Consider the following 12,797-nt stretch of genomic DNA (forward strand, 5'->3'; position numbering starts at 1 on the left):
CATTATATATAGTTTTCAAATTAATTAAGCAGACAGACAGACAGACAGAACGTTTAATTGACGTAAACTTTATAGTTGTTTGTCATTCACAAATAGCTAGTCATATATCTTCATATACTTATGTCAACGTTAACATAATTGCATTCAGCTCAATATAATCTTGATCGCGTAAAGTTTATCACATATATATACTTATTTATTTGGTGTGATTTTACACAAAGAACAAAATATGCATCTTTTATAAAGGGTCTTATTCGACTACTAAATGATAAATAAATTGAATATAAATGATAAATTCGACAGACACGTCTATGCAAATTACAAAATATGCAACTACAAAATTAAGATTTTTCGTGACAAACATGTATAAATGATGGATGACATTAATTTAATTATTAAATTGTGCATAAAATTTGGAGGATGAAACCATAAACATAGAACAAGAGTAAAATGAGTTATACAGCGTTTTGTACAAACAAGTACACGTGATGAATAAATTGAATTTAAATATAAGATATTAGGTAGTACAAAATTTGCGTTGATTTTTATGCATCTATATTATTAGCGACAAGCTCAACTAACATACAGACGATGAATAGAATAAATTCAATTGTTTTATTTCGCGTAAATATGGGAGGATGAAAATCATAGAAATACAGTTATTAGAACGTTTTACAAGAGGAGTTGGTAAGAAAAAAACACACTACAGATGAAGAGGAAAAGGTCAATAAATATTTCAACAACTATGTCCAGGATGAGTTATGTTGGAGCATGTGTTAGGGCTCTACATATAAACTTGCTCAGGGTTTGAATTTGTTTTTTGTTTGACGTACAAATCAATTTAACAAATTTAAACATGCTTAGCTTTTATAGTAGTATGCTTTGATACACTCTTTTCGCGGTGAATTGAAGGCGTGGCACATCATAATGAAATGGCACTCGTCTTCAATATCTCTGACATGACATTTTTTTCATAAGCGCTGAGATCTTTCTATAGTGTTATGTCTACCTGTTTCATTGGCTAATTTATGGGACGATAGTCGTAGTATTGAAAGGCAATTTCGCAATTTATTTGTCAAATAATCAAGATAAGACTCGAATTTCAACGTGCATTTAAATACTTTGTAGGTAATAATGCTGCTATTATTAATTCAGTTGTACCAAGATTGTATAAAAACATTTACAACAGTGGACTTAAAACTATATGGAAGGTAAAAAGATTGACAGAAGAGGGATTAAGCCAAACATATGAAAACCCATAAGAATCCAGTAGTTTCTTCACATTTAAGGCCTAATTACTTTAACAAGTTTTCATACTTTTGAATCCTTCATACAATTTAGATATAATTATGTTATTTGATTTGATGAGTTTACTTTAATTAAGCATTTGAATGAATATGTTTGGGAACGTACTTAGGTTTATTTATATCCTATCATTTATCAAAGACTTAATATATACGATGCGTTTTTGTTTAAAAAAAAGCATGATCATGTAGTCAATCATTTGTGAGCATGAGTTCTTGGTATTGTTTTAACAAAACATGTTTAGACAATTTACGCCTGTATTGCATAGTTTAACAAAAACGTTCTTGAATTCATGGATGTGTGAAAAAAAGGAACTTAATAAAAATAAGCTGAGCTGAATGTTGGTGCTTAACAGGACTGCGTAATCGTAGTTTTTTATGTTCATGTTATACGCATATTGATAAGATTGATAACAATAAGGGGCTTTTTTGTCTCATATATTATAAATGTATATCAAACAGCAGGTGTTAATATTTTCATGCGTTTCTCACAGATCTTATCGACACTTAACCAGGTCAAAGAAAGGGCCATTTGTTAAATAAAACAATAATAATTTAAATGGCTGTAACAATATGTCTATTAAAACTGTTCCCTACCTAAACTCATTCGGCGAGACGACGCTACTCATTATGGTCAGGTAGGTATTCATGGTACCCATAAGGTCCGGTACAGGCAGCTTCGGTAGTGGCTTCTGAGAATAAACATAATATATTATTATTAATATTGATATTATATTATTATTATTCAAATGCATATACTACTTAGTTAGAAAAAATAATATATTCGTCGAACATAAATATTTTAAGTTATATAATAATTCGATACACATTACTAATTTATAATTGAAGAAATACTTAAATGACTTCTTAAGATGCCATTCATTTAGTATTCAGAGTTATTTGACAAAAATGAAAATGAATTGTCTTACTTACTTAAAGGAATGTACAATAGTTCAAAAGATGTAGCTGTATAATATGCTCAAAATGTTAATGCGGCAACTGAAACATTCTGATAAAGATTTGGTTCAGGATCATTTAGTTGATGGGATAACGAGGCGGATAAAGCAATACTTTCGACTTCAATCGTGCATTTTGAAGCAATAGACGGTGAATGTGTGATTTATGGAGTTTTAAAAGGCACCGACGTGGTGTTCAACTGCATGAAATGTTAACCCCAGGAATATTGATATTGGTAATTAAAATGAAACGACTTTTTGCAACCCCATATTACCCGCGATTTTGACATTTAATTTAATGTCGCGTTGGAATAAATAATTTAACATTTTCCCAGGCGATTTAAACAGTTTCTCATAATGTGTCTTGCATATTAGGAATAATAGGGTTGTATGATCAGCCGTTTACATTTTCGCAGCTTTACTTTTTAGTTCAAAATAACATTACAACAAAACAGTTTCTAAAACACCAGAACGATGTATATGGATACAACAAATTGTATGTATGACTCAGATACACGACATCATACTTGAAATGAGGTATAAACGCATTTGGTCCGCGATTTTCTGACTCAACGTGTTGAATGACATACATGCGTGAACAATTATGACACAGCCGACATGGTAATAGAACATAGTCGGCAAATAAAGAAGCAAGATAGTCTTTTGTCCGCGAAATTATGGGCAAGCACTTCTCAAGAGCGCTTTCAATTTACCAAAGAATGCATGTTTTTCTTCCTTCATATATTTAGTTACCTACGAAATTGGAATACATAATTCGATCATCTTTGTCAATTCTCCCAAGAGATTCCATAACAAGAGCAGTCAATCACAGGAACAAGATGTACGCACAAATGCCGGTTTGAAATAGATGTATTTAAGAACGCACTTTGTATGAGTAAAAGTCAGAAATTACCCAATTTGAACTCTGTATAATTAATGTTCTGAAATTAAATACAATGTAAATGGCAAACATGTCAAAAACGATTTCCGTAAGAATGCATTTTTTGTAGAAGTATCCGAAACACTAAACTACCCACCATTTCTTGTAGAAGTATCTGAAACACTAAACTACAACCCACAACGTAGTATCTGAAACACTAAACTACCCACCACGTAGTATCAGAAACATTAAACTACCCACCACGTAGTATCTGAAACACTAAACTACCCACCACGTAGTATCTGAAACACTAAACTACCCACCACGTAGAATCTGAAACACTAAACTACCCACCACGTAGTATCTGAAACACTAAACTACCCACCACGTAGTATCTGAAACACTAAAGTACCCACCACGTAGTATCTGAAACACTAAACTACCCACCACGTAGTATCTGAAACACTAAACTACCCACCACGTAGTATTTGAAACACTAAACTACTCACCACGTAGTATCTGAAACACTAACTACCACCGGTAGTATCTGAACACTAACTACCCACCGCGTAGTATCTGAAACACTAAACTACCCACCGCGTAGTATCTGAAACACTAAACTACCCACCACGTAGTATCTGAAACACTAAACTACCCACCACGTAGTATTTGAAACACTAAACTACCCACCAGCGTAGTATCTGAAACACTTCAATTACCCACCACGTAGTATCTGAAACACTAAACTACCCACCGCGTAGTATCTGAAACACTAAACTACCCACCGCGTAGCGTAGTATCTGAAACACTAAACTACCCACCGCGTAGTATATGAAACACTAAACTACCCACCACGTAGTATCTGAACACTAAACTACCCACCACGTAGTATCTGAAACACTAAACTACCCACCACGTAGTATCTGAAACACTAAACTACCCACCACGTAGTATCTGAAACACTAAAGTACCCACCACGTAGTATCTGAAACACTAAACTACCCACCACGTAGTATCTGAAACACTAAACTACACCACGAAGTATTATCATGATATGACCCGGGTAAGTATTATTTACCGCCGATTACAAAGATTACACGTTTTTATTAGAATTATCTAAAAGAAAAAAGTTCTTTTACAGTAACGATGAAACTATTTTTACCGAAATTTGCGTCATACTCTGAATGCATATGTCTTATAAAATAGCTGAGCAAATAAAATCGACCCATCCCATTTCATGACCTTCATACTTTTCAGATAATGGTTCATGAAGCTGTTTAAATGGATTTAAAATGTGGCCGTATATATCTTCTGATTGGTAGTATTTATCAGTCACATAATAAATTAATCAGACTGGCGAAAAATGACCGTCGTCTAATTGTATTACATTCGCATGATTGGAAATCTGAACCTAATAAGCGAGAGGTAATTCCAAAGGCTTAACGGACTTTTTTACGCGCCATAAAATGTCTCTCGAGATTTATATATTTCTATGTAGTCTTCACTATTAACGCAAGCGCAAACAACATCGCCAATTGGTTTACAACGACAAGAAAATCCAAAGTAATGTTCTGAGGATGGCACTTTATATTTGCATGAATAATCATTGGAGTTTTTATGACGTTCTTGTTCACTTCACCATTCATGGTCTAAAAACATAAAGATATGTCGGTGCAATTTTTACGAACACTTTTGTTATCACCTCAGTCAAGAAAAAAATGGGAAAGTGTGAACGATTTTTAAATTATTTTCTGCTTAATATAACCAGATAATTTTCGTGACAACTGAAACATTTTCACGCACACCTTACAACTCGCCAGAATATGACATTATATCAATATTGGCATTGAACGTTGATGACACTTATCATGAATTTCTTTTGAAACGTTTTACCTTTTTTTTATTTTGAATGATATTCGCTATGAAATCTAGACTAAAAATGGTAACGAGTTTTACTGAACAAAATTATCCGTGCAAGGAAATCTTCTATATGTAAACTGTTCACCTCGGTTAAAACTCGAGTTCGCTTCAATCGTAAAATAATATTAAAAAATGTCTTTATAAAAAGCACACATATTCCTGTATGCACTTTTAAAGGAAAGAATGAAACACGTTATAACCTTTTAACAATGTGACAGTTGTTGCAGTCCTTAAAAAAAATACTTCATAAATTGCATACACAAGTACTTGAGGAAAGGTTTATTAGCGTGTATGATTTTACAGAATGCAATGCGGTCACGGTATTTTAATTGGTAAGAGTTATTTGAGATAATTTAAATGCTATTCGAAGTGTTCAGTACTTTAATTCAATTATTTTAGTTACTCAACCCAAAACATCCAAAATCATTTTACAAAAACAATAAATGTTTTATTTCTCTGGAAATACACGTTAAGTTTATGCAAATCGATGTTTTTTTACCTATCATTTGTTTATTTATGTGTAATCAAATCAAACTACATGTGTATATTTTATTGTTCAAAATCCGCTTAATTACTGTAAACAAACACTCATAATAGAAAGAAGTATTAATGCATGTGCGCTGAGGTTTTTCCCAAATCGACCTTTGCAGTCCGTACAGGCTTAGCAGGGAACACCATGCATTAAGACTCGTTTTCCCAGAGACCGACATGCATACGGAACTTCTTTCACATTGTTCGAGTGTTTTGAAGTTTTTCCTGCTAAGCCAGTACGTACTGCAAAGGTCAATCTGGGACAACACTACGCGCATGTATTTGGAAACAAAAAAACACTTATCATTAGGCAATTCAGGATTAAATCAGCTTATTTGAAACAAAACGCGTATTCTTCTATTTTTGATGAAACTCTTTACTTTAACTGTTCAACTCATACGTTATGTTTCTTGTGGTAGAATTAACCAAATATAAGGTTTATTCGGATCTATACACGGGAATGCTCTTAAAAATATTTGTAATAATTTTACAACTATGTGTTCTTACAAAATTACAACGTCAGCACATTTCATTTGCTTAAGTTGTAACTACCTTCCACACAAAACTGTTTTTGTAAAATTAATTACTCGTAAACGTATTATAACCAGTATATACATTTCTATACGTCACAAGAAGCATTATATCTTTCCATTGCACAAACTTAACTTTGAAACAGAATCAAACCCCTTAAGTAAGCCATAAGAAAGTGTATGTCTATTAGTCTAATATAAAGTGCAACTTTCGCCATATCATTACTCCCTTCAAACTCTACCTCAAGCCAACAATTCGTGGAATATGTGACCCATCTATATGACATTTTGGAATGTAAATTATATAAACTCTTACCGTTAGGTCCCATTCCGGGTAGTTTTCAATGTCGATGGATGCTACCCTCTTCACATACTCTCTTACGTGATGCTCAGTCATTTCATTTGGCGAGGGTTTCTCGATATTCTGGTGAAATGCTTCGGATGTTGCACTAGTACGTCGCTGCTTTACACGTGTTGAAGATATTCTATAATAATTAAATTATTGCGATGTCTGTTAATAAAGTGGTTGTGTTGTTAGTGTTGATGACGAAGTTGATTTAGAAGGTGATGAAGATGATGAAGAGGGACAAGATGATGAATATGACATTGGTCTTATTAGAGGTAATGATTGAGGCCGATTGCTACATGTATCTTCGAGAAAAAACGTAGATTAGTCAATTTTGTAAGCGCACTGTTTCCAAAACTGTCAACGATATTTTGGAAAGGGACAGTCCGCAGAAACGTTACTTGTTGTCTCTTTGTGCAAAAATCTTTAAATAGTGTCTGAATTATTCAATATTGGAACAAGAGTTGGTAAAATCCTTCTCGCAAATTTGCACATTGATTGCAGTCCCCTAATAAAGACTTATTCCGTATATAAAAATCACTAGTTGGCAGCCCGCTTTGCTCATGTAGAGAAATTTAAACTGCCAACATGTCCTTCCTCATTGTCAGCACTTAAAGATTCTTCAGAATTATCTGTTTTGAAATATGCCATATCATCTTACAAGAAAGAATTTACTTTTTTGACGTGGATACATTAAACCCGACCAAAACAAACCTCTTAATCCTAATTTCAAACGATATATCGTCTTGTCAAAACGTTTCTCATAATAACAAGCAACAACCAAACATATTTGATGTTGTCGAGTGTCCTTCTTCCGCAACTGGTTTTCGTCTTTCCGCTTAGTCTTACTGTCTTCCTTTTCTACGTCCTGAGACACTTTTATATATCTTGATCTACATTTTTTATAACGCCATGTACAAACGCTGTCTTAGTTGGTTAAACGTCCTATATTAATAAACGTACTTAGCAAGATCTTCGAAGAAGAATTCATATACGTTTTTGTTTTCTTATCATTGCTTTCATGAAATAAAATCTGCCATGTTCAAATTATACAACATTGAATAATGTGCAAATCAAACGTTCCTTGTTCATGTATTCATACATGATCAGTGGTCTTAAACAGTCAATTTATTTGAACAGTCCTCACGATTCATTAAGCTTAAACAAATAACAATAGTACTAATTAGCAATAGTGTCAATGATAATTATATCAAAATATTATATTAACAATCGATCCGAGACGTTTTACTACCATGTCCACGCTTTTCACGCACTATTGTTGTGTTGTGTGCATGAAATTATAACATTATGTATGGACCATTATATTACTCGTTTCAGGATTGTAAATGCATTAATTTATTAATATTCTTCTACACACTATACGTTTTGGTCTTAAACAAAGTTTTTATCATGACACACTAATCCACGTCTCTATTTTGTAGGATCCATGAGTAGAAAAAATATCTCAGAGGTTTTGGTTGCGGCATGATTAATTGGATTACAATCGAATTGCATTGAAACTGTAGAAGATATTAAAAAGGAAAGGGAAGACATCCTCATAATCCATCACTTCATATTTTGATGCGTTTCTTCGATTGTCGAGAAGTTTCACAGAAGAGTCGTTAGAACGAAGACCCTCGGGAGGCTGTGACAAAATACTTATGTCAACCTTTGCAACCGCCTAGACATAACAAATTTAATGGCAGATGTATGAAAAAATAAAATGGTACAAAGAAGATTAAAACGGAGACAAATAACGCATTTTCTGGTGGCATGGCTAATTTATTAACTTAATGTATATAAATTTCATTCGCAGTTCAAGCTAATACCTAGTTCTTTGATTATGACAAGACCAAGTTGAACATGTTTCTTTGTACTCGAAACAAGCGATAACAGAAACAAATATACGCGATAATAGTATTCAAATAATAAAAACATAAAGTGAAGGTTTTATATCAAAAGTGACTTTTTTCCTTGAAATGATCGTTTCTGTATTATAGCTGGTACGAGTTATTGTTATTTTAACTGGCTTATTGTAAAACAATTTCCGCATGTTTGGCATACGATTCGTGTTCTGAGAAAATTGGGCATAACGCATGTGCGTAAAGTATCGTCCCAGATTAGCCTGTGCAGTCCGCACAGGCTAATCAGGGACGACACTTTCCGCTTTTTAAGGTATTCTTAGTTTCAAGGAAGTCCCTTCTTACCGAAAATCAAGTGTAGGCGGAAAGTGTCGTCCCTGATTAGCCTGTGCGGACTGCACAGGCTTATCTGGGACGACACTTTACGCTCATGCATTACGCCCAGTTTTATCAGAACACGACTCATATATACACTTTGGGCAACACTAGTGCCTGTCTGTCAGGTGTGATGTGACATGAAAGCCAACACGGTCCCAAAATAGTATTTATAACACATGGACTCGCAAGCATATGGCCATCAACCCACGGAGACATGCTAGTTTGGTTCGAGTGGATAATGACTGAAACATTATTTACTAGCTACGACCCTGCAATTTTAGTGCCCTATTGTAAGGCACCAAGTACGTTGCAACACGTCATTTTAAATTCTTTTTTTTAATCATATTTGAATTTACATCTGAAATTAAAAGTTACTTCCAACATATTAACGTCAACATTAAAAAAAGTGTTTATGTAAATCAAAGGACACATTGTTAGAAGATTGTTATTTATTGAATATGTTAAGTAGATATTAAAAAGTAAAAACCGTAGTACTAAGACATTCTAATAGATAAACATAAAAATGTTCGTCGCTTTTATTTCTGTTTTTGCAAAATTAAAAATTGTTAATGTCTCGATGGAACAACAAATCAGAGACATTTCTCTGCGGTTAAAAGCAAAGCGTAGGTCTTTGATGTCCTATATATATTTACCGATCAACTGTCAAAAACGATGCCTCGAAGTCTGATTGGGATCACACATATCATTCTATTGTGCTTGTCCGACTAGTCCTTGCAACATTTGTAAAATTGGATGTTCTTGTAATGAATCGGATTTTGTATATTGATCGATGTTCAGATAAGTCTGCGCAAAGAACATAAAGCTCTGCAAAAGATAATCCTATGTAGGACTCTTTGCGGAGTCATGAAACGTTAAACTTTTTTTTTTCAATGCACTGAAAATAAATTTTAACCAAATATTTAAAATGTTTATTTAAGTCACTTTATTCTTTAACTCCTGTATTTAAGTAGCCATTTGGTTTAAAACCTTGAAGTGTATTTAATGCCCTCATCACGTTTGTCACATATGAAACATCATACTAGTCAAATAATAATTGTGCAGTTTATACATTCTTGTTAATCCGTTTATTCGTTTGAAATCAGTTTTGATTCAATTTATAGTAAGCATTTCTTTCGAACTTAACATGTTTGATTGACAATGTACTTATTTATAAAGCTAAATATTAATTGTTTTACCGACATGTCGCGTAAAAACACTCGCACACTTTAACGATGTTTCATGGGACATCATGTACTTAATTGAAGTTATTTATCCCTTCCTTAAAGCCCCTCACTCAAAATCAACGAACATTTCGTAAAATATTTCGAAAAGTAACGCGAGATTTGCTTTTGGGCAGCTCCTGAGAACTACGCCGTACTTCCAACGCTACCCAAATTTAATCTCGCGTTCGCTCGTAAATGTTCGGATATCGTCGCGATGAATGTACATGGCATATATTTCACACACAAAAAACGAGCATTTTATATCTCGTTAACTGAATGTTACTATACAACACTAAGCTTTGACGTTTTGGCTATTGCTACAGGGAACACTGATTTTTTTAGATGTTTTTTACGTTATTTTACGAAAACATTTAGGAAATATTCGTTGATTTTGAGTGTTTTATCGGGTTTAAGTTAACCTGAAGTCAACTACCGTATAGCTTTAAACTGGAATGTGGTAAAGTGGCAAAAAATTCCCGCAGATCGAGTAGGTTTTGATACACTTTTTTCGAACTATTACCATTACAAAACAAACTCATAAATACGACTACGTTAGGCCAAAGATAGTCAGTGTTTAGTTAGCCGAATATCGCAACACCGGCAATAGCTACATAAACATGATAATTATCTTCAAAGTCAGTCTATTAACCGCAGTATTATAGAATCTAATGAGCACGTAGATTTTTTGTACATAAAAGACCATTTGGCTGATCATATAATTAACACCATACAACTTAAAGTAAATTCCAAATATGAATGTGTACATGATGGAATACAATAAGTGAGCAGGGCAACACCTTTTCGCATCACGAGCGCTTGTACATGACCCATGGCCTGATCAATCAATCAACATTGTTAACATCAATACAGCCAACGTCATGCTCTCCCATGATACCGCCACAGTTTATTCGGAACCATAATAAATGTGATTAATTGTTACTTCTATACATCGCTAACATCGCCCTATATTCATATTTCTAACAACAATGATGTTATTACAATTGGCTGTGGTTACACGCTGAAATTAAAGTAGTGGTAGCGTAACATTATACAACAAGTAACGACCGCCGTTGATTGCGCTAGCATTTCCGTTAAATAATTATTTGATATTATTTTGTTTTTGCCACGTGACTATGTCCATAGCAATGGCTGTAATTGTAATCAATATGTAAAAACGCGCATTGATTGAGAAGCGAAATATAAGTGTTCGAGAATGCAGTTTCTATATTTTGGAAAAATGCGTCATCGTTCATGTAGTGCTGAGATTGATAAGGTGGAGTTGGCGATAAACACTGTTTTCATATCCGATTTAGTGGACCGCACAACTATTCTGCCAGAAATCCCATGTCAGAACACGGGGAAAGTCTTATAATGACGAGATTGCATTTGCATAAAAATGAATTACATCAGTGGGTACCAAATTGTCAAAGAATGAATTAATTACGCGACAGTAGCAATTGTGTTGCAAATTCATATATGTTGAATATGCAACTCTGGAAAAATCATTTAAGTGACTACAGGATTCTACGATGCAGCACAATGCTTTAAATACACCATTTAACATAAACGAGGATTAAACCATTTATGCCTAGCGTCTAGAAAAAGGCATTGACAAACAGCGTTGATCCAGATGAGACGTCGCATCATGCGTTGTTCATCAGGGTCTGCGCTGTTTGCTTAAAGAAATTTCTGTAAGATATATTCTATATATAGAAATAAATATACTAGACATCTCTAATTTTGGAAATAAATTGATCCAATTTAGAAGGATGGGAGAGTCAACTAGGCATAAATGGGTTAAAACTATGGTCACTTTCAGGAATCGGGATCAACGGGGTTCACAGTGTTACGCCGATATCTTAAGATTTAAAATTAATTATTGAATACGTCAAGCATAATCGTGTACATGTATGCTTTACTAATTGATTTGTTTGCCAAGAACACATGCGTATCAAATAAGGTAATAATTCTGATGTTCACATAGCAATAAGCAGCATAAACATGTCTTTCACGGACTAGTTGAAATTCTAAGAGAAAATAGTTTCAAACAGTTATTTGAAAAACGCAACACTTACCGATGGTTTACATCCTTTATGTTTAATTGTGAACCCACAAATCACCTGATCCCGCACCCTTACTAAAGCAAAAGAACGGGGAATGCGATATACGTCATGAATAATAAACTATAACAAAATCCAGGAAGAGATTGAACCAACAGATTAAAGAAATTAAATCAATAGCAAATACTTTATGTTTGTACAGACAAACTTATTAATTTATTAATAATGTACACTCAGGAATCCACTCGACTTTTTGTTCCGCAAAAAATACTAGTGAACGTTTCGATATCAGCTAGCATAACTTCAACAACGGTCTTGTGAATTTCACTGAAGCACGTTTGTTCTGACATCATTAGTTGCGGCTGATAATTTATATTTTATATCCCAACTCTAATCATTAATAATACATTTTCGTATATGTTTAACTTGTTTCATACAATTCGGTGAATAAGCGTAGAATACATGTCAATGAAAATTGATAATTCATCTCTAGCTCGAGGGAATGATAAAAAAATGATCATTTCCACTCTGAGTACCTGTCAAAATTTTGTGTGACTAAAATTGAAATGTTCAAACAGACGAAAACAAAAGAGCAGATTAAAAAACAATCATCTAATTCAGCCACAACTATGCGCACTAAACATTATTTTCTGTGAATGCAAGCGCCAATGGTGTAATCATTGACGTCAATCTAGAAGTTATGTACACGAAATGTTATAAATTGATTTTAAACGTTCAGTGTGGAACGAATTTTGAAGGCTTTACAAACAGTTTGGATCCAGGATGAAACGCCACAAAACGTGGCGT

The 12,797-nt window shown here is 33.8% G+C and overlaps 1 protein-coding gene across 1 annotated transcript in view; it reads right to left on the reverse strand.

The window, feature by feature from the left end:
- Window positions 1-6,600, reverse strand: part of LOC127866029 (choline O-acetyltransferase-like) — a 32,674-nt gene extending 26,074 nt beyond the window's left edge. Inside the window, exons 1-2 of the mRNA XM_052406266.1 lie at window positions 6,438-6,600; window positions 1,902-1,996 (exon numbers count right to left, since the gene is read on the reverse strand). Of these exons, the coding sequence (XP_052262226.1) occupies window positions 1,902-1,996; window positions 6,438-6,518 (176 nt within the window). The 5' untranslated portion in view covers window positions 6,519-6,600. The remainder of the gene's footprint in view (window positions 1-1,901; window positions 1,997-6,437) is intronic.
- Between the last annotated feature and the right edge of the window lie 6,197 nt (window positions 6,601-12,797).

This window comes from Dreissena polymorpha, chromosome 2 (assembly GCF_020536995.1).
Source record: "Dreissena polymorpha isolate Duluth1 chromosome 2, UMN_Dpol_1.0, whole genome shotgun sequence".
Lineage (NCBI taxonomy): Eukaryota > Metazoa > Mollusca > Bivalvia > Myida > Dreissenidae > Dreissena > Dreissena polymorpha.